General features: G+C 43.9%; 1 protein-coding gene across 2 annotated transcripts in view; it reads right to left on the reverse strand.

The window, feature by feature from the left end:
* Nucleotides 1–7466: 7466 nt before the first annotated feature.
* LOC138513011 (membrane-spanning 4-domains subfamily A member 8-like) overlaps nucleotides 7467–24969 on the reverse strand; it is a 213670-nt gene continuing 196167 nt past the window's right edge. For both annotated transcript variants that reach the window (XM_069627727.1, XM_069627728.1), the window contains 3 exons: nucleotides 22048–22167; nucleotides 11154–11213; nucleotides 7467–7740 (listed from right to left, as the gene is read on the reverse strand). In XM_069627727.1, coding sequence (XP_069483828.1) covers nucleotides 7675–7740; nucleotides 11154–11213; nucleotides 22048–22167 — 246 coding nt within the window. In that variant the 3' untranslated portion in view covers nucleotides 7467–7674. The remainder of the gene's footprint in view (nucleotides 7741–11153; nucleotides 11214–22047; nucleotides 22168–24969) is intronic.

Raw genomic sequence — 24969 nt, forward strand, 5'->3', positions numbered from 1 at the left:
CATCCAGCAAAACTTAAATGCATGTTTTGTATTGCTTAGAATAAGTATTATAGAGTGTTCAAATGTTCGTGATGTTTTTACCTAAATCAGCAACACACGAGGGAGATACCTTTGTGAACTACGTGCAAGGCCATTCCCCCTCACACCCTGCGAAGGCTGCCAAGGCATGAGAGCAGAGACCGCGCCGCGCTGCTTCACCTCCCCCAACCGGACTGGAGCCGCTTCAAAGACTTGTGACCCCCTCTGTAGCACCCAAGGCCGCCACCCGCCACCTGCATTATTTACAGCACAGCAGTAAACCTCTGCATGAACACACGCGCCCCCTCGTAAACCTCGCAACCCACCGGACCATCTCAGACTTATGGCCCTGTACAATCAGGACACCCAACACTTTGACAACACACAGCGGAACATCCATAACAACTTCTTAGAAGGCAGACAGACCAGTACCACCCGTCCCAGGCCCTGAAGCTTAGCCCCCCGACCTATGGCCCCGGTCAACAGGACACTGGTAACCATGTCCTGACGTATTACCTCCAGACCCCTCACAAGGTACATTCCTCCTGTGTTGCATTAACCTGTTGTATAACCTATTGAAAGATTTATTAAAGAAGATAATATCAAAATGCCTGAGTGACTGCGGTGTGCATGGCCTAGGGCTAATAAGTCAGGAAAAGACATTCGTCTCTGCCACAGGCCGCGATGGCCCCACAACACCGCCTGGATGAACTCCGCCACCCCGCCAGGCCCAGCCCAACCCACAAGGCTGACCAGTGACGTCTTCCAGCCGAAGCCAACCGCATCGCAGCAGCACCTATAGTTAGTCGTCGCCACCCAATCCCATTGAACTTGTGCCCCCTATAGTGTGTAGGTTTTTATGACGTCTTTTGTAAATATATACGCCTGTCTTTGCTATTGTCAGACAGAGCGCTCTCGGAGTTTGCAGAGTCCTTTGCATGCCCTATTCTGATTGATAAACTCCCATTTACGCTCACCCGCACTCTGTCTTGGCCTTATTCCCATTTTGGGAGAGTCCTTCATTGTCTCTCATTGCGGGGAGGATCGTGCTGTTTGGGGACGCTTGCTTTCAGTTCGGCAAGCAACAAGGCTAGCAAAAAACCCATCTTGGCAGAGACAAAAGACAAAGCAAAGGATTCTGTAAGTAAATACAGAAACTGGGTGCAAAATCATAGAATCTCTATGACTCAAGAAGGTTCTGAAGCCATGCTAAATGCTGTTTGTGGTAAGAAAATAGGCACATTTTGGTCACTAATAAATTTAACTGGAAAGAAGACAAACAACACACTATAGAACAACGTGGGAGAAAGGAAATTGGCCGACACTTCGACCTAAAAACACATCAGGAGTCGTGGGCCCCATTCATCAGCAAAGTTTTCAAAAAATGTGTGAAAACAAGATCTATTCCAGTTTCTTGGAAAACAGCGACTATAGTGCCAATCCTTAACAGGGGTGCAAAAGATTATCCACAACACTATCGTCCTATTGCACTCCTGGACACTATTGGGAAAATCTTCACGTCATTTGCTTTGAATAACTTCCAAGATTGGTCAAAAGAGCCAGGATGCAATGACCCGTTTCAGACGGGTTTTGTGAAGGACACAGGAACAGTTGTAAACAACCTTCTGATGAACACCTTGAAGGCCAAAGTGATGGAAGGAAGCCCCTGCATTTTCATGGTATTTGTTGACCTGGTTCAAGCCTTTGATCAGGTCAACCGAGAAGTGCTATGGCAAAAACTGTAGACTCAGAAATGTCCTGGATCAGTACTGGCTCCAATAAAGTCCCTATATACAGATACAACAATGCGGGTCAGATTGAGCTGAACTGGCCATTACCACAGCCCGGGGAGTAAAACAAGGATGCCCCCTGGCTCCCGCTTTGTATAAACTCTATATACCGGATTGGATGATTGAAGAGCAAAAAGTGAGAGCATTTCCTCCGACCTTGGGTGAGGAAAAAATATCACAATTACTATACGCCGATGATAGGCTGTGGGCCTCCAAAGAAAACTAACCAATTTAGCAATCTTCAAAACAAAGATAATGGTTTTAGAAAAAAATACAAAAAAAACAGAACAACTAAAATTGTTTGCAGATGGAGTTTGCTTGTAAAGGGTGTATATATATTGTATTGGCTTGGTATGTGTTGGTTTACTTGAGTTTTATTGTGATTTCTCGCTACGGTCAATGTTACAAAGGCCTTGGAATAAATGTGTATATATTTTTAATATAACACCTGCTTGGAGTAATTTGTAAGTGTCCTTGCTTTGTGTGCTCATTGCGGGCTTTCGGACACCCCCACCCCTCTTGAGACCTAGTCTTGACCGCCACGATCGCTACCCTGATTGGTCTGTCTTGTCCAGAGTTCACCCTGTTCCAAGAAACTAGGCTGGCCTTATGAACCTCTGCCCCTCCAGGACAGAGTTCAGAAATCAGTCTTAACAAATTGAGAGCTTCAAGTATCTAGGAATAACGCTGAGCAATAATCCAAAAGAGCTCCCGATGCAAAAAATTCTGTATGAGAAGACAAAAGCAATGATAGTACAGACTAAAGCGATAGATAGGAAATACGGCCGTTTCTCCTTTATAGCCTCCTTGAACTACTACAAAACCAACCTAGTACCAGGATTACCAGATTAATCTATGGAACAGAAGCCATGCCCTACTTACCTGAAGATCTCTGGCCCAAATTGGAAGGCCTTTTCTGGCGCAAAGTCCTAAACCTACCGCAGTCAACACCGGTTGCGCAGATCCGGTCTGAACTGAGTCTAATGTCGCTGGGAGCAATGGTAGCTTGTAACACCATAATGCTATACAGGAAAATAATCAACCTTGCAAGCCCAGAAATCTTCAACTTCTTAAGAAAAGAGATGGAGGGGGGCAAGATAAAAATTCTGGCCAAATGGGATTTGAAAAACTTCCAACTGCTACAAACTCTAAACACAACAGGAGATGAACTGGTGAATAATCCAATGAAAATCAAAAAGAAGCTGTCACAACTCGATCGGATAAACACACTGGAACAAGTTGCTAAAGGCAAGCTCACAAGATCTTGGCCGACAAGCATTAAAAAGTTAAATCAAATAACAACTTATTTAGCAAAATTTCCAGACAAGCGGCTACAACAGAGATATTTAAGAATACGTCTAAATTTCCTAAAAACAAACTAGATCTTGGCAATAAGTAACAAATTAGTCTCAAGTCAATGCCGTTTTTGTAAGCAAGCACATTCACACGAAACAAAAAGGCATCTGCTACTGGTATGCCAAGGAACTGTCACAGCACGTGCGACATACCTTGGATCTATTTTTGATGCTTTTTGCACCTACATCGAGGAGACATGGTGGTCTCGCCTAATGAGTGGAAAAAAAACAGCTTAGGTGATTGCAGTTTGAAAATGTTTTGATTCGTTACAGCTGGAACACTTGGTGGCAGAACCAAGGACATGAACTAAATCTAATAAAGAAACCGGCTCCATGGAAAAGATTAAATAAATTGAAAAGGGAAAAGATTAAATGGACATTGAATCTTGTAAAAAATGTATTTCAATTAAAACAAGTAAATACATTTAAAAAAAAAAGAGCAGTTGTCTTACCCTAGTCACCTCTTACCTGGACAGTGGAAATGCCCTATTGCAGGAGTTCCAGATGCCACTGTCACCACCCTGAAAGCCATCCAGTATATTGCCACACTCATCCCAAGATTAAGAACATTCAACCATGTCACCCCTATCCTCAAGGAGGAAATGAACTGGCTACCCCTTGAAGCATGCTTTATGTTCAATACAGCCTTCATCACCTGGGAGCCAATGCACCACCAAAAGCCACAAAATGTCCAGACTGGGAAAAAGGAATCACAATATGCAAAGAACTAGGCAACAGGCCTCTACCTTCTATGGACTCAGTCCCTAGAACAAGTTACCAGCACAGATAAGTCTAGCCCCTTCCCATCCTAGACTTCAGGACGGACCACCAAAGCCTACTCTTCAAGGAAAATCTTGCAAGTTTCTGATCACCCACTCAACCAATTCCATCATCATCACTTCTTCCCATCTCATGTGCCACCCCAACCATCCCAGCACCTCTGCTGCCCCTGCAGCGTACCTGTAATCACCTGTCTGCCTCCATTATGTACAGGATAAAACATTTAGTGGGTTACGAAGGGAATCAGGACAGTCAAGAAGGAATTTCAAGAATATTGATACATTTGATTGGGATGATTTGTGTATGCCTGTGTGTGGCTGGCAAGATAATGGAGGTGGGTATAGATGGTGATCTATTCTCCCAGGCATATAGTATATGCTTTTGGTTTTTTTCATTTTACTGGTGCTGGCCATCGTTTGCGACTACATATTGTTGATCAACTTCAGTGCCCCCACCTTGTGGAATGGTCTGGTAGTCTCACTAGCACAAACGCCCTTCTATTGGCCAAGGCCATGCCAAACTGCTGATATTCCCTATGTTTTCGAAGCTTTCTCTTGCTGCCAACATTTGGATAAAGAATGGTCACAAATTCCTTTGTCCCTGTAAAATTTTACTGTTGTGTGCACTGCAACATCTTTTTAAAACTCGTGTTCAACACAATTGAACAAAAACAGGACATTGCTTCTAACCCCCTACACCCCCATCTTGAAAAAAGCAAAAAAAAATGAATGCCCCCGAGTTTGACTAAAGCTGTTAAACCTGGCACAAGGCTTCAATTTATACCAGGATTGAACACATGTATTTATGCTGCATGTACTTAGACAATAAGGTCCATAATAACAATGTTAATTATTCACTGACAACAGAACCTGGCTGACTGGGATTAAGAGCACAATGGGGGTACAGATAAAAAGGGTTTGGTCATGGACTTTGAAGGCATTTTACGCAAATGAAACACATATGCGAGCAAACAAAACATTGTTTTAATATTGGACATTGAGCGACTCAGTTTTGTTCAAAGGCAAAGTGTTATGCCACGTTTAACAGCTTCAATCAATCTCCAAGGAATTTGTTGCTATTTTCAAAGGGGCAGGGCGGCGGGGGGTTTGGAAGGGTGGGGGGGTCATTTCTGACATGCATACCTGTTCCGCATCCAAAATTCATTCATTTGTTTTCTCCACCCATGGTACTTCCTTCTGCTTTTGCCCTTAACATAGAAGATGTACCTCCATCTCCGATCACATAGTTTGGCAGTGTGATCAAACTTAATTCCATTATCACCAAAAAAGTGACAGTACTGAATGTTGTCAACCTCGGAAATGTGGCCCAAATAAACCTTCCTCACCATGTGGAGCTTGCAACAGTAAAGCCTGCGTCCAAAGTCTGGCAACCTTTTGACTGTCGCATGCTTTATCCCATGGCTGGATGGTTGAATTTGTTCCTTTTACTCATAGTTTTCTCAGAGTGTTATGTTAGTGCACATCTATTTTAAATATAGGTTGGCAAAAAGCACTTAGTTTGCTAAAGTGTGTTCTGAAGTAGAAACCCATTAGGGTAAAGACTAAAGTTTGCTCCAGAGGTGGTTTAGTTCCAAGAAGGACGTAATCTGGAATTGAGGACTGACATGCAACTTGCTTGCAGGACCTGCACTCCCGAACATTCTAAATTAGGTTGGCAAACACACTTCCTGAAGAACAAGAAGTTGCAGAGCATTACTTTTTACGAATGGAAGCACATGCTGATAAAAGAAAGATGAGTTTTCCGCATTATAACTATAGGCAAGAAATAGAGATGTTTAAAGTTTATTCTTTGGGATGCACTGCCCCTCTTGCTTTTTTTGGATCATTGTGCTTATGTACGCCAGCTTGTCGCCTAAGGACAAGAGACAAAGGGTAAATTACGTACACGTGTGCCCTATATACATCTTAGACACAGTCACAGACTTACTGACTCACTTTCCACTTCTGTTTAAAGATCCTGGAATTGTCTGGATTTACGGCTAACGTTAGGGACTCTGCAGGCAATGTCACAGGTAGGAACATATTTGTCAATGTAAGGTTTAGGTTCTTTGTTTCACTTGGCAAACCCTGCAGTTTAAAGCATTTTTTTTCCAGCAGGCATCATGCATGTATCTTTAATGGCTGATCATGGCGCTAGGTCATTTCCAATTCATCGCAGGGAGCTGCTCAGTTTTTCACCCTGGTCCATAACTTTGCTGTGGGAGACAGCCAACTCCTACAATGAGATGAAACTACTCCTACCTGCTTCCACAAAGGTGCACAGTCACTAGCACATCACAGAGTCTTTTGGGCCTCATTACAACCCAGGCGTTAAGGGGTTAACAGCGCCGTAAAAGGTTTCGGCGCCATTAAACCCTTAACGCCTGATTACGAGGTCCCTTTGCGGGTTGCACTTTAAAGCCTGCTTTTAGCAGGCGTTAAAAAACCAACCCGCAAAGGGACCTAGGAGCTAATTACGGCACCATAATTTACGGTGCCGTAATTAGCGCCTTCCCCAGTCCCATTTAGCCCTATGGGGCAAAAATGGGAATGGGGAAGGGCCATGGCGGCATGGGGAATTACCGTCCCGTCAACCTTGGAATGGGGCGGTATTTCCCCATTTCACCATGGCGGACTCGTTACAACACCGGCACCAACCATGGTGCTAATAGCGCCATGGTTTAGCGCCGGGGTTGTAATGAGGGAAAAAGTGTCTGCCACCAGGTCATATGTGCCAATATGCCCCATACCAGTCAGGAGATGCTAGTCCAGTCATTGGGCCTCATTACGACCCAGGCGCTGGACCTTGGTGCTATTAGCACCATGGTCCATGCCGGTCTCCAGCATGGTGGATGGCGGAATTACCGCCCCCATCACAAGGTTGGCGGGGGGCGGTAATTCCCCATTCACCATTTGCCCTTCCCCATTCCCATTTTGCCCCATAGACCATAATGGGGATGGGGAAGGCGCTAATTACGGCACCGTAAATTACGGTTGCCGTAATTAGCTCCAAGGTCCCTTAGCGGGTTGGATTTTAACGCAGCGTTAAAGCCTCCAACCCGCTAAGGGACCTTGTAATCAGGCACTAATGGTTTAACGGCGCCGACGCTCTTTACGGCGCCGTTAAACCATTAGCGCCAGGGTCGTAATGAGGCCCATTGTTTTAACTTTGCATCCTCGAACTGGTAGTCCTGGATTTAAAATAGGGAAATCTCTGACAGCAAATCCCAGAATGCAATGTTAAAACCAGGATTGGGCGAGCATCTCCTAAATGGAATGGGACATGTAGGCATGTATTATGCTGGTTTCGAATTCGGATTCCGGAAAGAACGCCATTGCACCCTGCCCATTCTCCTTCAGAGCAGATGCTGCGAGCTCCACCACACATGAATTCGGATAACAAGCAGCCCACTTCACCTAAAAGAGAATTCTGTGTCTGCCATACAAACATATACCCTCATCAATTTTATATCAATGCCAATGCCAAAAATGTCATCTTTCATGAAAAATAAACAAGTGATTCAAGCTGCTTTATGAAATTGTAGGTATATTTCACACTTCAGGTGCGAAGAGCATAAAGCTGCTTCCTCCTTGAGTATAATGTGTTTTGGATAATGCTGCTATAAAATAGAAAGTCGCTGGCCCCAGGAATTCCGCAGTCTTGTCCTCCTCTCTCCAGGCGGATGTCTTATGGGTACAGGCATAGGAGCCCTGCACAGCCTTCTTCACATCCTATACGGCTGTCACCTCTTTCAGAATCACCCGGTTTGATGGAAAGTGCATTGAGTGAGACTCAAGCTGAAAAGACAAGCAGATGCAAGAAATAGCATGACCTGTGCCTATAGTTATAAAACCTTCAGTTCACATGTAATTTCTGCTAATTTAAGGGATGGAAAGAGCATGTGGAGCCCATCTGTGTCTCTGTCATTTTATAAGAAATCGAAATTGCATGGAGGGGAACCCCAACGTTAGCACCTACCTGCTGTGCGGTACCCTGTACGTCATTTGAAAGGTCCATGAGATGGAGTGGGCAAGGAAGGAGTAAAAATGAGGCAAATATACTTTTATTCTTATCACTCTGTCTAGTGGAAAAGTAAATACTGCCTGTAAGTACGGTGTGCATGTAGCGTTTACTAATGGATTTCTATTGCACCCATCTGGTCTTCACCGGGTGCAAATCACAGGTGAAAGCTGTGGTGGCCGGGGATGTGGCCCTGCGCGCCAGCACCTCACTGCTGAAAATACATGGCCTAAGAAGCGTAGTGTGCCTTTATGGAACTCACACTTTTCTTGGTTGAGGGTGAGGTTTGCAGCTTCCAATGCCCTACACACATTGGATAGGGTCTCACCGTGTCTTCCTACATCTGTCCAGAACACCAGGATGTCATCACTATAGTTTATACAGTTCGGGATGTGTTTTATCACATTGTGGACTTCAGCCTGACTTCGGCCGAGGAGACCCCCAAACCTCAATCTTTTACACACGTATAGTTCCAGGTAGGTGACGAAATTAGTGATGTTCCTGATCTCTGGGCTTAGTACATGCTGATGGTACCCTTTTTTCAGGTCCAACTTTGAGAAGACCATGGCCCCATTCAGTAAGTAAATCATATTGGTAATGCGCAGTGCCATGTCTCCCTCTCTGGGTGGCTTGGTTTGGCATCCGCATGTCAACGTACAGTCTGATTGCATCAGAGACTTTTGTTGGCACCTGAACAATGGGTGAAACTCACTGGTAGGGCCTGTGGCTGGCTCTATGATGTCCTGTTCTAAGAGCATATGTAGCTTTTCTTCCACTTTCTTCTGGATATTCACTGGCATGCCCCTGTACTGTTGTGCTACGGGGCGCACCGTCTTGTCAATGTGCAGCTTCACCTGCCTATTTTGCAGTTTTCCGATGCCTTTGAATAGGTTGGGGTAAAGGTCTTTAATCATGGTTACTGGATCTATGTACTTGTGCACCATGATCTTTTACAGGACATGTATTAGAACCATTTCGATGGCCGGCTTAAAACTGAGTATGCAGCCACTCTTGCTCTCTGTCGCCGGCATGTGTATCAGCACTCTTATCTCTCTAGCGGTACAATCCCTCCAATTGTTCATTGCTTTTGATAGGTGTTGTGGCTCCGTAAGATGTCTACGGTTGCAGGGATTAACTTGAGGCTTTGTGGCAACTCCTTAAATACTTTTCACTGACCATGTTCACTGTAGCCCCTGTGTCAATGAGGAATTCTGTGGGTCTTTCGTTCAGTTTTATGATCAGTGTTGGGCTGTGCTCGGTGGCCACTGGGTTGCCCAAAGGTGCAGACATACGCTTTTCATCTTTGTTCATTCCCTGATGAGCTACCTTCAGATTCTGATTGAGATTGTTCTACCTGGTAGCACACATGACGCCTGGATCTGCGCTCTGGTCTCATTCGAGAGCCAAATCTCCTCCTTTCCCTTTTCTCTCTCCTGTGTCTTTCGTCTCTCTCTTTTGTTTCGGGGTCGTTGTGTCTTGGCGAGGGATGTGATATTGTTCCCACTGTTTGTGATCTCAGAGGAAGGGACCTTGGTTTGAATCTCGGGAGTGGTTCTCTGCCTCTCTCTCTCCCTTTTACTCTGGATATTCGGCACACTGCTTTAAATTGTGCCTCCTCGCCCCACATGGCGGATCCCTGCCAATGGTGGGGCACGTCCCGTCATGTGGGTATTCAAACCCACATTTGAAGCAGAATTGCTCTTCTTGCCTCCTCTCTTGCTGTAGTCGGTGTATTGTGTCAGCTGGTGTGCTGGTGTTGAAGCTTTCTACTTGTGGGTCTACTAATCTCTCTGCCCTTGCCAGAGTCAGTATCTCGTCCAAAATGGGCGCTTTCTGTAGGTGTTTGCACCGGAATGTCTGTGGTTCATATCCTGCAATGATTTGAGACTGCAGTGACTCCGTGTTCATGTAGTTTGCAAAGTTACAAATAGAGGTGTTGGTGGGGGGGGGGGCTTGAGGAGGCTATAGCCCTGGATCTTTTGGTTGTTGCCCCGGATAGAAGCTCAGGGGTTACCACCAAAAAGGCTAGCTAGCCCCCATTCCTGACAGTCCCAAAATTAGCTTAGACTTGGATCTTTTCCAGACCTAGCAACACCCCTGGTCACAAATACTTCATCTTGATTCTCAGTCTCATAACATAGACGTCCATGGTCTCACCCTTCGCCTGTTTGGTGCTTTGGAATATGTGGCGCTCTTAATCCACTTTGGTGTGTGGGGTAAAATATGCAGACAGAGCCCCTTTCAAATCTCTTATGGAGTTAATAGTTGTTGCAGGCATCTCATCGATAATATCACATGTGACTGGCCCTACCGCCAGCTTGAGCAGACATTTTTGTCTATCCTCCTCAATGGCGCTGTGGCCCCCATATACAGTTCAAAATCCCTTTACCACTGGGCCCACCGTGGCCCCATGTTTCTCGTGTCTTTGATGTCAAATGCACCTGGCTTTTGGGCTGCCAGGGAGTCTGGTAGTCTGTATGGAGCTTGCTCTTGATGAACCTGTGGCCCCTGGGCCTGTGCGCCCTGGCCTGCATCCTGCACTGCCTTGCTCACACAACGTCAGCCTTTGTGCTGTCTGCAGTTCCACGACTGCCTATCAGGCACGAGTACCGTGTACAATCATGTAAATGTCCATGCAGGCTAAGAAAAGGGAGTGTTGCTTTGATGGCTGCATGTCCTAGCTTGAGAATCAAAGAAAATGAGTGGTGGAGGGTCTTAAACCTCATGTCAAGGAGCACCATCAGTCAACCTGCATTATAAATTCAACTGGACTTGAATGGTTTGCCAATGGCTTGGGAGCAGGGTTTGTATTATTTTCCACCATGAGTGAATGGTATGTTGTGGATGACCCTGGAGAAGTCTTCCTTACCTCAGAAACCAAAGACAGTATCTAAGAAACACCTCTTCTTAACTAAAGGAATCTGTTGCAATGCTCCATTTCCTGAACCTTTCTTTCCAGGATTAAATACACATCAATAAACACTCCCCTGCCTATGCTGTGAAAGTGATGACCGCCGCCCCAAAGCATGCCCTCTTGTTATTAGTTGCCACTTAAAGCCCATTGTCCTAATGTCCTACTCGCCCAACCTGCGGTGGCCCTATTGCTGTGTATGTGGTGGCACACACATTTTAACATGCCTTCATTCTTTTTGTGTTTTGAGGGATAAAGATAGAGTAAACCTTTCCTTACCAGTGGGGCACAAAGTAATTCCTGAGATGAGCAGGGGGGCATCTTCACACTTGGACTGTTCTGAAAAAGTGAAACACAAATTAGAATGCTGTATGCATCTGGCCTTCCTGACAGTGGCCTGAAATATATCGATTCAATCTCTTTAGAATACAGAGCAGATGTATACAGCAAGACTGGTCAGGAAACTATGCACACCTTGGTAAAGGTATGTTTCTTTAGGGGTCCCCATTTTAGCCCCCTCCGCTCCCACCTCCTTTGCGTTCCGATGTTTGTACATCTTGTTTTAGGGTTATTTGTAGGGCGTTAAACACGTTTCTGACTGGTTCACAAGAGTGTTATGTGAAATAGATCATCATTCGTGGAAGCCTGTTTCATAAGGATGCAGTCATTTCTGCTGCAGTGCCCATTGAGTTATGTATATAAGAGTTTGGCAAATGCCTTGCTAGATGCATCTAGCCATTGAGAGGAGCCTATAATTGTTAGGATCCAATCGCTCATCCTTTTTATACACAGGTATTAGCAGAGATTCTTTCCATGAATCAGGTATATGGTTATTATAACAAATATTACTAAACAACTGATGTAAAATGGTTGATCATAACAATCGATTCCTTATGAACACAATATTAGCTATCCCGTAAGGTCCAGGTGCTCTAGATATGATATGAAATGGCATTTGTAACGCGCCTATACATGAGTGTTTCAAGGTGCGACAAGGCAAGGAAGGGGGAACAGAAGGAGGGCAGAGACAACAATCTTACTAGGCCAAGTGATATTGAGATCGCACAAGTGCAGGGGGCAGGGGTGGGGAAAAGTGCCAGGGGAAAGGGGAGGGGGCAGTGCCAAACATGGGATCAAAACAATAACAAGAAGTGCGGCCAACAGGTGGCTGGTGCAAGGGTATGTGCAGACAGCAAGTGTCGGAACGTGCAGATAGGGGGACTGTAGGTTTACAGATACAGACCCAAGTGCAAGGGTTGCCGGGAGGCAGTGGAGGTGTGCAACTGGGCGGGCATGGACCTGGGCCCAAAATCAGAGGGTTTCCAGGTGATAAGTGCAGTATCAGATAGGAAATTAGCAGGGGAGAGGAAGAGAGAAGGCAGAAGCTAAGCAGAAGGTCTTGAGGTGCTTCCGGAACCAGAGATGGTTCTCCTCGAGTTTCAGAGAGGCAGGGAGGCTGTTCCAGAGACAGGCCCCAGCCGAAGAAAGAGATCTACCACCAACTCGTTGCTTGGAGAAGCGACTGAACCTGAGGGAGTTGGAGGTGGAGGATCGGAAAGCTCAAGTAAGAAGGTATTTACGAAGAGAGAGTTGGAGATATTGAGGACCCAGGCCCCAGAAGACCTTGTGGACTATGCAGAGGGGTCTTGAACCTTATCCTTGCAGCCACAGGAAGTCAATGCAGAGATTTCAGTGCTGGAGAGATACGATCCCTGGGCTTGAGGACAAGGGCAAGTCTTGCAGTCCTGTTTTGGATGAGTTGTAGAGGGCGGAGAGTAGAAGAAGGCAGATTTAGAAAGAGGTTGCACTGTTGCTGTATTCCAGCCTAGAGAGAACCAGAGTTCTAGAGACAATGAGCTTCTGGGGGAAAGAGAGGAAAGGAAGAATACCTATGAGGAGGTGCAGTGAGTAGTTTGACTTCTTAGAGACATCAGAGATGTGAGGAGAAAAGGAGAGTGTGGAGTCAAAGATGACCCAGAGGTTCTTAGCCTCACAGGTGGGTGCAGGAAGAGGGCCATTGAGCCCAGTCAGAGAGTGACAGGAAAGGAGGATGCAGGTGTGCCGATGAGGAGAATCTCCATTTTACTGGCATTAAGGCAGAGATCGTTGGTGGCACACCACTCGTGTATAGCAACAGACAGTCAGAGATGAGAGAAGGAGAAGAGGTGGCAGAGGGGAGCCTGAAAATGAGCTGAGTGTCATCCGCATAGCACTGAAAGTTGGAGCAGAGAGCGGCAATGCGGTGGGCGAGAGGTGCCAGCTATTGGTTGAACACCCAGGGAGAGAGGTTAGACCCCTGGGGAACACCACAGGTAGAGGGTGAGATAGAGGAAAGGAAGGACCCAAGTTGGACATGTGAGGGTTGATCTGAGAGGAATGATGTCAGCCAGGCCAGGGCCGTATTGGTGATACCCAGGTCATCACAGAGATGATTGCGCAGGATGGCATGGTTGACCGTGTCAACGGCAGACGAGAGATCGAGTTAGATGAGGACAGAGGGGAGATTACAATCAAGGTTAGAGAGCAGGTCTTCACGGATCTTCAGGAGAGCCGTTTTCATGCTTCTGGCTGCTCTGAAGCCAGACTGATGGTCTTGGAGACAATCAACAGATTCAGTGTGACGATTAAGCTGGGAGATGGCCAGTTTTTCCAGGAGATTTCCCAGGAAAGGAGTGATGGGGATCAGGTGATAGTTAGCTGGGCAGGAGGGGTTGGCTGAGGGTTCCTTGAGAAGAGGGTGCATAAGAGTGTGCTTCAGGCAGGACAGGAAGGCTCCATTGGTGAAGGAGTGGTTGCAGAAGTCAGCCAGTGCAGGAGCAAAGGTGTCAATGTGGTCCTTGATGGTTCTGGAAGAACAGAGAAGAACCTGTTTCGGCTTGAGCTTTCTAATGATATTATATATATATCATCCCCATATAAATAATAATTATACTTCTGAGTGACCTCAAGTCCTTAAGGTATAATGACAATCTTGAGTTTGACCAACATATTTCCAATATAAGTTAGCTATCCTTCTTATATTATCGGATTAAATTCCTCTATATGGGTAGATTGTTTATGCATTCAATTCAATTCAAATGCTTCATTTTGATGCAAAGTCATAAAAGCCAAAGTACATAAAACAATTCATCAGCATAAAACAAAAACATCAATTAATCAGGTCAAGGCTCATCATAACAACAGTTAAAACACAGTATATGCCTCCATCCTAAGGCAACCACCAATTAATATATAAGAAGCAGAGCTACAGGAAGGCTCTCATTTTCTTTGCACGGATCCTCCATACCCACTTAAGGTTGCAAAAACTACGGGAACATTAGAAGAGTCTAAGCACATGCTCATAGCCTCACTAATAGTCCTGCAGCCATGGCTTACAAAAAGTGGGTTAAGCAAGAGTTTCCTCAGCAGCTTGGTTACAGGACATAGCAATATTAAATGGGGATGATCCTTGTCTACGTCACCACATAATATACACTTAGCAGATTCTTCAGAGTTCCATTTGTGTAATAATACTGCAGTTGGTAAGATACCTAGATGGAACTTTATAGACATAGGGCTTCATTACGAGGAGGGCACTATGGGGTTAACGGCATCAGTAAAGGTGCCGGAGCCGTTAACCCCGTACCGCCATATTACAAGGTCCCCTTGCGGGACCCGAAAAGGACGTCTGGTTTACCAGACGTCCTTTGCAGGTCCCGCGAGGGGACAAGCATGCTAACAACGGGCCCGTCATTAACAGGCCCATTGTTAGCATGCTCCCCATTTACATTGAGCCCTATAGGGGCTCAAATGGGAATGGGGATGGTCCGGGTCCGGGTTCCCTGAATGGGGAAATACTGGGCCCTCCAAAGTCGGAATGGCCCAGTATTTCCCCATTCAGGGACCACGGACCCGGACCTGAGTTTGGAGGCAGCCATGCCCTTATTAAACTCGTAATGAGGCCCCGAGACGTCTCGTATTTAGGAGTAATATAGTTCAAATAGTCTTCACAGCCCGTATCTTTTTTTATACTGAGGGAGCAGACCAGGGATTCTGAAGCCCGAGCTTTTAAATGTATGCCCCCGCCGCCTTTGACCAGCATGGCCCTTTTCAGCAACTTGGACCCGGAATCCATGCCGGTTAGGTTCAACCAGAAGACCCCAACCCCAAGCGTCCCCAACAGACTTTTAACATGGTTCGGCCATTTTGAGAGGTGCCAACTTGCTGCCACAAGAATCCATCATTGCCTCTTTGTATTTCGAAAGTTTTACACTTGTCTCCAGGCAGACCCAATAAACCACTGGGCGCAACTGGCAAATTGTTTCTATTCCCTGCAAGCCAGTTTCTAGCAAGACCGGTAAATTTGGGGCAGTTCATGGGATGCCCAGGAGATTGTTTATGCGTTGTGACAATTCACAGTTTTCTTTAAGCATGACTCTTCAATACACACTCTCTTGTGAGATCACAGCCAGTTTCTGAAAGTTATTTCAGACCTGTGTAAAGCCCATCTAGTACCATGGGCATTGTTAGTAGAATTGGATTTACCGTGCCGTAGACAACAAGGTTTTAAAGAAGAAAAGGGAGCTTTATGGTCAAAATTGCTATTTCTATTAAATGATTTATCTTCTCAATATATTTCTTTGCCACTATTTCATAAATATGACTCATATTGGTCATTAACATCAGACCACTAGTGGGGACATGCTCTTGATCACTATTTTCTAATGGGGACTTCTTGTTTAATAGTGATATCTGTAGCAAGGATGCACTTGCAATCCTTATCAAAGTTAACTTGCATCTCAAATTGATTGTGCACCAGAATCATTGGGCACCTGAGGGTCTGTCTTTTTCCCCTTTCCCCACAGAGCGATTAAGGATTGGATAGCCGTTAATAAAAAAACTTAGTAGATAGCCAGGTTTCCTGTAGCAAAAATATATCTTGAACAGGAATAACGCCCTAACCTGCTCCCCGTTGCGTATAATACAAATGCCTGCCAGTGTTCCCAGAAAGGAGGATAACAAAAGAAGATTGAGCATTAGGTACTTTCTTTCCTGCAAGAAGAGCTAATTGAAGTCAGGCCCATTGGTCGCTGTCTCCTTTAATAATGTACATGCCTGAAGCTTTTTCATTATAGATATGAATCTGTCTGCTTAAATCATTACACATGATCTTCAGATCATTCTGCGATGCAATTTTATTCTCTTTACCCTTTCATGTCTCCTTCTTGCCGCCAGTCATATTAAAGTGGAAAAAATGTGCATGGGTTGATACACATTGGGGTGTGTAAGGAGCGTGACAATGAACACAGCTAAGCTGCGCAGGGCTGGTATTTATGAACTCAATTAAATCAATATCCTCAGACGTAATAACTCTCAGCAGCAAGGATAGAATTGCTGAAGCAGATGGTACTTGATGTATTAAAAAACTCATGTTTGTAAGCAGAAATAATGTTGTTGTTTTGATTTACCCAAAAAGGGTTGCTGGTTATGTAATTCTCTTCCCCCCATTCTACGTAGATCTGCAGTGAAGGTGAAGATTCAGTGCTGCCAAAGGGGTGGGGGGGGTGCACCTACCAGCTGTAGGAATGATGGGAGCAGGGACGGGGTATCCCTAGATGGGGATGGGACATCGTTGACAGCTGCAATGTGTAGTGTGTGTGCCGAGTGTGCACGTGCAGCTCGAGCAGTCTGTGGGCCAAACAGCAGTGGGAGCACTCACAGGGATACATGGGCATAAGGGAACAGGGGGCAGAAGCGAGGTGTAGAAAGAGCAGTATACTATAAAATGAACTACATAACAACCATTGCGAGGTGAAAACCACAGGTAAGTAAACCACTCGGGCATCACACTGACAGGCCCTTCATATCGGGGAGACATGAGTTTCATAGGCGCATCACAACGGTGAGCGGGAGAAATGTCACTGGGACAAGAAACGGGCAGACAGATACAAGGTCAGCGAGCCAGGCTCTCAGGCACACGCTGGGAAAGAAGAAAATTGAACACATAAATGCATGCTATGAGAAATAAATTCACAGTGGGGCCAGCAATTTCAAATTGCCCCTTGGCAGATGGGCCTGGGAAGAAGGCTGTGGGGTGAGGAAACAAGACGGGAGGGAGCCAATCAGCAAAGGAGTTTCGGTGTCCCTGGGACCTAACAGTGTTTTGCATCCTCGCGGATGTCAGCGAGACACCTTATTGGCTGGATGCTGTGTGAATGTCTCCCTTCCCACAAGCTCAAGTCGACGGCAGGATAATAAGGTTCTGGAGCTCAACACGATAATGAATTGCTAATAATAAGTAATTTCTAGAAAAGTAACTCTATAAAAGACTTGTCCAGAGTGGGCGGTGTTGTCAGCTCCTATCAACTCGTTCTGTTCCACTGCGCTGTTTGATTTGTGCTTGCCCAGCTGCAATAAACAGTGTTACTTCGTGCTTGGGGTACGCTCCTTTTTAGATTACTTTTATCATTCCAGTAGTTACCTGCCTTTGGAGGACCCTGATACATATCTACAGATGCATCTTCATTTCCATGCAGCTCAGGTTCAGTGGCAGCCAAGCTATCAGCTGCCATGCCAAGAATGCATATTATTTCAGCCATATCACCGGGATTAAGCTCTGATACTGGACTGACTACTAAAGGTATATATAACCAAAGGAAGGAGACACATAGATGACTTTTGGTGTGATATTCTGAATATGTCCTCTAGATAAGGTGTCAAACCAAAATCATTTAAAACTAATGTAGGTAACATCTAATGCACATAAATCTCTAAAAACATAACATAAAATTCAATTTTTTAATGAATTATTCAAAAACAACACATATCACATAAACATGTTAAAAACATTATACAAAATACAGGAATATTCAATATCTCAAAATGATTCCACCTCACAACAATAAAAGTCATGAATCACTTATTTTCTAAGCTGATTGATAGAGGTTACCCCTCTAAAATTGTGAGACAATCTGCTAAACGAGCATTTAATAACAATCGGGAAGCTCTATTTGAGAAGAAATTGAAAGATAATCATGATACCCCTCTGGTGTTTGCAAACACATTCAGTAATTTGTCCTACAAAGTAAAGAGCATTGTACGTAGGAATTCGAAAAAGATCATGACAGGACCACCACCGGACCACCACCGATGGTTGCTTTTAAAAAAAGCACAAACATTCGCAACTTGCTGATGAAAAATGATGTTCACAAAATTGTTACCTCTGAGAGTGTGCAAAGTACATTGTGGGGTTTACCACGAGCTGTGGGGCATCATCCTTGTGGAGAATGTGTTATGTGCCCACTAACACGGAAAACGACTTCTGTTAATCTTGGGTTGGAATCAGAACGGACATTGAAAGAACATACCAATTGCAAAACAGAAAATGTAATATACATGATTAACTGTCCGTGTAATTTACTGTACATTGGAAAAACCAACACGATGTGCAAGACCCGTATGATCGAGCATAAAAGCTGTCTAAAAAAATGTATTGAAACGGCTCCTTTAGTTAAACATTTTGTAGAGAAAGGCCATTTATTCACAGAATTCGAATGGTGTATTTTAAAAAAGGTCAAAGGAAGATCACAAGAAGAAACCAATAAGAAATTAATTAATCTGGAGCAAAAACTTATCTTCCTTACCAATAGCCATTTGACAGGATTAAATGAAAACATCGAATTACATAAGGTTAAATAAATGAGATCATGTCTTTTGCTTTCTGCTCGATTACACAGTGTTTTGCACTTTACTGATATCATTTATTGATACTTGAATAAATCATATACATGTTGCTTTGTATAATCGCAGCTAAAATTAACATTACCACACGTGGCACCCAAGGTTAATAAGTATATGTTTTTTCAGACAATTGTGTTGCGTATGCCAGATACAGGGGTCAATATTGTGGCTTCTCTAGTTTGGTTGGCAACTCCGGAGACAATATTGTGTGAATAAATCTATCGCCCTTCCTGATGTGACTGGGCCGAGGCCCGAGTGGTTTCATTTTTAGATGGGGCTGAGCTTTTGTTGTTTGCACGCAGTTATGTAATGCAGCGCTCCAGTTTATTTTATTTCATTGAGGCATTGATGCATTGCCGGGTGATTGCGACGTGCTACGTCATCACGTTGTACTTAACGTGATAACGCTAGTCAGTGCGGCGCTTGTAAACAAGGAAGTTCCCTGCTTTAATGGGTACCGCGACCAGCACAAACACGTTGGCTCGTTGCTGCGTGTCGGCGCTCAGATGGAGTGTCTTTCTTCAGTAAAGGTAGGTGAGGAGTGAGCAGGCTAATATGAGCAGCCATCTGTCGTTGTTCTTCGGAATTAGAGAGATACTAATTCGGCCCCCGGGGGTGGTTTTGTTGCCCTCTGGTTGTGTGCTTTGTCCTATAGATTTAAGTTTGGACCGTACCCGTGATGTTTGATCATCCTGGAGGCATTTAACTACTACTCTAAGATATCCTCAGTAATTTCTGGTGTGGTGGAAGGACACAGTTCTTCTAGTCAAAGGTAAGGGATTGTACCGATGGTGGACCCTCATGGAGATTACTGTTTATCAATTTATAACAGATATGGGCTCCGATCTTGACGTTGGTGTTAATCTTCCTGTTTAGATTCATGTGAAATTCAGAACTATTGTGGATTGAAGAGTTATTGAAAGATAGAAAATCGAAAGTTTTTGACCGCAGGGTAAGCCCTATTTGTATTTGTGGTATCTGGAAGGGTGCGTGTGACCTGCTGTTCTAGATGACCCGTTACTAAGATATCATATGTATTTGTTGTAGGTACCTTACACTCCGAATGCCTTGTCTATTAGAGAGGTGAAGAGCAAGATTTGGTTTTGCTATTTGAGTCAGAAGACATTTATTTCTTCGACTGATGACAGGTATATTAATAAATTGTATATCTGTCTACCCTATGGGTGATTAGGGTTTGGCTAGGTCTACTTGTTGACCAAAGATGCCCATGTTTTAATGTGTGTTTATTCATGTGTCCTTAAATATTAAAATCTGGTGTGAAAGGAATGGGAAAAGATCCACTTGAAGCTCAAGACCACTGTTCGGCCCCTGAAGAATGTCCAGTGATTTGTAACATATAAGATAGAAACTTATACAAGTTGGGCTATTGGAACATGGTGGGGAATAAGATGAATTAAGTTGCCACCATTTTTTGGGAAATAAGTGATTCATGACTTTTATTGTTGTGAGGTGGAATCATTTTACGATATAGAATATTCCTGTATTTTGTATAATGTTTTTTTAACATGTTTATGTGATATGTGTTGTTTTTGAATAATGAATTAAAAAATGTAATTGTATGTTATGTTTTTAGAGATTTATGTGCATTAGATGTTACCTACATTGGTTTTAAATGATTTTGGTTTGACACCTTATCTAGAGGACATATTCAGAATATCACACCAAAAGTGATCTATGTATCCCCTTCCTTTGGTTATATATATGTTTGATATCCTCACTTGGTAGGAGGGAGTATCACCTAAGTGTGAGGTAACCCCTGAATGATAGTATCTAACTACTAAAGGTAACAGATCCACAGGCTTAAGCCACTTCTCCAAATCATTGGAATGATTAGTTTGACGCGTCTGATTTCTTTCTTAGACCATTTGGAAGGAGCTTCGGGCGCAAGATCATAGACCCACTAGCAGCTTCAATTAAGGTGCAGTCTTTTGACTCCAGAGATAGCAAATGCCTGAGCACCTTACTCTTTTTCCTTCATCTTGTAATTATTTTACCGTTTTTTGTCTTGTGAGTTTGAAGGCACCATTAGTGAAGCAGAGACTGCAATTAACAGCATGTGTTCTTCTATCGTGTAAGGAATTAGACAAAATATATCATTGTTCATTGTTGAAATATGTAGTGCATTTATGCTTTCTTGAGGTTGACTAGGTTTAGATGACATTGTGGGTTTCAGCCCTTGATTAATATGTTCAACCTTTAGGCCAAAATATTGCTCAATACATTCAACTGTAGCACTCTATTTATCCAAACCAAGTTGGAGTTTGTGGCAAGCAATAATGAGTGTCCTCAAAGTAACATTAATGACATCATTTGACAGCATGCACTGGTGAGATGAACTAGGATTATCAGTAAAAATAAGGATTTTATCAAGTCAAGTGGTCTGTTATTTTGGTACAGCTTGCTGTCCTCAAATCACACTGAATGTTGTTGCAGAGATCATGTCATGAATTGTTATCAATTATGGGTCTGGCTGTTAGAATACCATCATGTGTATACATGTCATCACTAGTAGATTTACTATGTTCAGGTAGGACTAATGCTAAAAAATATAAGGTAATCTTGTCTTGTTCAACATAAGTTGTAATAGCCCATCACACCAAGTTAGGGTCAGAGCCCTGAGAAGGCATATTATTGTTGTCAATAGGTACAGATGTCATTATCCAGTTTGCTGCCATGCTTCTAAATTTGTATGACATATGTGTGAAGACAACTAATGTCTGCAATGTTAGTGAGTTGCTTTGAACAAATTTGAATGGATAGCTCTTTCCAATAATGGTTGGAGTCAGTCATAGGTAGAAGGAAATGCAATTCACAGGCGAATGTGGCAGGCAGCAGAGTGCAGTCAGCAGAATACAGACTGCCCTTGTACTTGTCCTGCACACTTCACGTGTGCGCTAAGCGCAGTGCTGGGATTTAAGTGAATATCTAGGTGCAGGGAGCATGGTCAGCAAGCTGTGAGTCCGTAGAGGCTTCCGACATGTGTCTGACTGACCTTACACTTAACCCACACACTTTGTGCACAGTTACATTTTCAAAGAAACCCAACCTGTAAATAAGTCTTCTGGAGGCTCAAAGGTAACGTGCAAGAGACTCAGGGGAAGGCTATGTAGAAACATGTAGAAACACTACACACGCACGAGATTCATTGTATGAAGTTCCTCCTGATTTGGCCGCTTTCATGTATGGTAAATAGCAGAACATCTCTTAGAATTGATCCTATCTTTCCTGCTCTGGTTTCCTAAACAAGCCTTATTCTATGGCTTTTGTCTACACCTTCTACAGGACTACATGTCTACCCCTATCCACTCTATGTTCCATATGTGATGAGTTCTTTCCTCTTGTCTCTCTGTCTGCACTTCAAGAAAAACACTTTGATGCTCACGTTTTTTATGAACTACATAACAAAAGTGTTAATGTGTGAACAAGGACTTACCCCTTCGTTGAAATCCCTGCGACACATGGCCATGCTGCCAAAATACACTGAGGCGACAGCAAGAACGAACTCCAGGGCACTGAAGAGGAGCAGAATTAGAACGAGACTTGTGAGGGTGACCTGGAAGAAAAAAGATGCGTTGGCTTTAGTGATCGACCACTCCACAGGGAGAAGGACTGCTCTGGAAATTTAACATCTGCATTGATTTTTTAAAGGATAAGCAACTAAATAAAAACTGCACTCAGGGATTTCACATCTCATGCCACCGTGTCTGAGAAGAGGTAGATAAACCTGATGGAATCATTTATCTATGGCAGTTCTAGCTAATCATTGGGTTTTATGTGAGCTAGGAGTCAGAGCAAAACATACACTTGACATTGACTACATTGCTCATAGGATGCAATGAGATCTCGGAAAATCTAAAGGAATTACAGACCAGGAGGTTATTTTACTTATCGCTGGCCTGAATCAAAGCCACATACCCGTGATTCCCTTTTCTGATGGCAGAGTTACATCTGGAACACGACTCTCATCCACATATTTGGAATGAGCGGATAACCAACCACCAGTCTCACTCCTAGAAATTATTTCTAAAATGAAATGCCAACATCATATTATTATAGTATTTATTGAGCACGGACCTAGGTTCAAGAAGTAACAGAGCGCTTCACAGAAGTATACAATACAGACAGCGGTCGAAGTGAACGAAAATAAGTAGTGTAACTGTATTCCCTAATGGCTTGCCCCCACTCTGCACAAACCCCATCACCATGCACCGTCCCAACCACAATGCAAACCCCAAACGCATGCACCTGCTGTTTAAGGGAACATTCAGTGCAATGCACTGAAAGTGCAAGTTTTAACTTCTTCCTACACTTTTATTTTAAATAGAAACCATTCTGGAACGGTCTTTAAAAAAAAATAAAAGTATAGAAACCAGCAAAGACTAGATTAGAAGTAGATGAGCACTGCTCCCAACCGCTCCTACCCACTTCGACCACTGAATACAGATACACAACAGAGCGCTTTAGTGAGGTATACAACAGTACAGATGCATAAAGGAGAGCTGTTCAGAGGTAACAACAGAGCATAAATACAGTGGGGGTAGGATTCAGAAGGGCACAGAGCTGTAGAGGGTGGCAGGGAGCAGAGGGGCAGATGGCGTCTAGCGAGTCAGGCTGTGCAAGGTGCTACGTGAAGGCATAGGTGTTGAGGAGGAGAGACTCCTTGAAGGGGTGGGTCTTGAGTTATTTTCTGAATTGTAGGCAGTAGGGGCGTAGGCAGAGAAGCCTTGTTTTCTGGTCCTTTCCTTTTTGCAGCAGCGGATTTCAAGTCTGCACATGTCCTGACTTCTGGTGGTGCACTGTCTGCCAGAGATGATGATTTTCTCTGTGAGGTCATTTGATGACTTGAGGGCGACTGCCTTACAGATGATGCAGTAAGACTTGAAGGTGATTCATGCATACAGTGGGAGCCAGTGAAGGTCGATGAGGGGCGGGGTGTTGTGGTCGTATCTGCGTAGACCCTTGATGAGGTGTACAGCCACGTATAGGACACCTCTCAGGGGCACAAGGGAGGATGACAGGAGGCCTTTAGGGAGGACATATGACTCAGCATTAGGAATTGACCATCTTTTTTTCAACAGACGTGGTCACTCTACATGGAAAACAAAGACTCAAGGGGTTTTAGTCCCCTGAAATTCAGCTCTCAAGAGAGCCACAAGATGGACGGAATGGCTATTACAGCCACATTTCCTCCACTTCCCTAGACATGACTTCAGTTTTCCATTTTACTACAAAGACAGTTCAACCAAGCCTTCAGCGGGAGCAAAGAGCTCTGTAACAGCACTTATGTATGCCAACTGGAGCTAGAAGAGCTGTTAAAGATAAGCAAATATCAGTTAAAATCCATTGCCTTAATTTCTGTGCCGAAATAACAATAACCCACCATGGAATCAATAGTGCACAGAGGCTTGGTTTATTTGTTGGCCCAAAAGGTATTGACAGACCAGAAAACATTGCTGATAATAGCTACATCTGCAACAGCCACAGATCCAAAGGGGAGCATAAAGGTATGTCCCTTTCCTCTCTATTTCTGGTGACATCACATATTAATTATTCCTTTTGTTGCTAGTTGCAGACTTGAAAAAGTGGACTCCAGTCTTTGTTTTCATCAGTCAAAGCAAGATCATTTATAGTTGTTTTTATAGAAAGGATTATAACTGGCAGTAGGTAAATTCCACTTGAGATGATCATAGTGACATTGTTGCAGAAAGGTTTACTACCTGCAGGGAAGAAATGTCACTTGAGGTAATTGTAGTTGCAATGAATTTCTTGGGGGGACTGACAGACTTGAGCATTTAAAGCCCATACGCCTTTCTTTGAATACCTACATGGATGACCTTTAGCAAACTGCTAATGTAGTACATCCAAACAGAAGTATATTGGGCCCTCCAAGACAAAGACCCTTTTGGGATGAAAAAGCACTAGGTGTAACAAAAATCTAGACCCTTTGCAGGTTGTGGACCATAATGTCAAGACCAATAAGCTACATACCAAGTGATGTCAAACTTTATGGTATGCTTGGAAGCTAGGGGAGTTGCAAAGCATCTTGCCCCTTGAAACAGTACTCATTTACTGCTACTTGACATGTGAAAGGAAGGAAAAGTGTCATCACTTTTTTCACCACAAACCTAAATCAGTAAAATCCTTAAAGAAAATATGGAAAAAAGGGGTTCACATCCTGAAATGGATTTTCTACCATTTCCCAAACTACACATGATATGATATGATATGCCATTTATAACGCACCTGTACACAAGTGTTTCTAGGCACCAAACGACAAGGGAGGGAAGACAATGGAAGAACAGACAAGGGATCTTACTAGGCCTTGTGGTAAACAGTGTTATACAGATAGTGCAAG

This window comes from Ambystoma mexicanum, chromosome 12, assembly GCF_040938575.1.
Source record: "Ambystoma mexicanum isolate Mex_15411 chromosome 12, UKY_AmexF1_1, whole genome shotgun sequence".
In the NCBI taxonomy this organism is placed as follows: Eukaryota; Metazoa; Chordata; class Amphibia; order Caudata; family Ambystomatidae; genus Ambystoma; species Ambystoma mexicanum.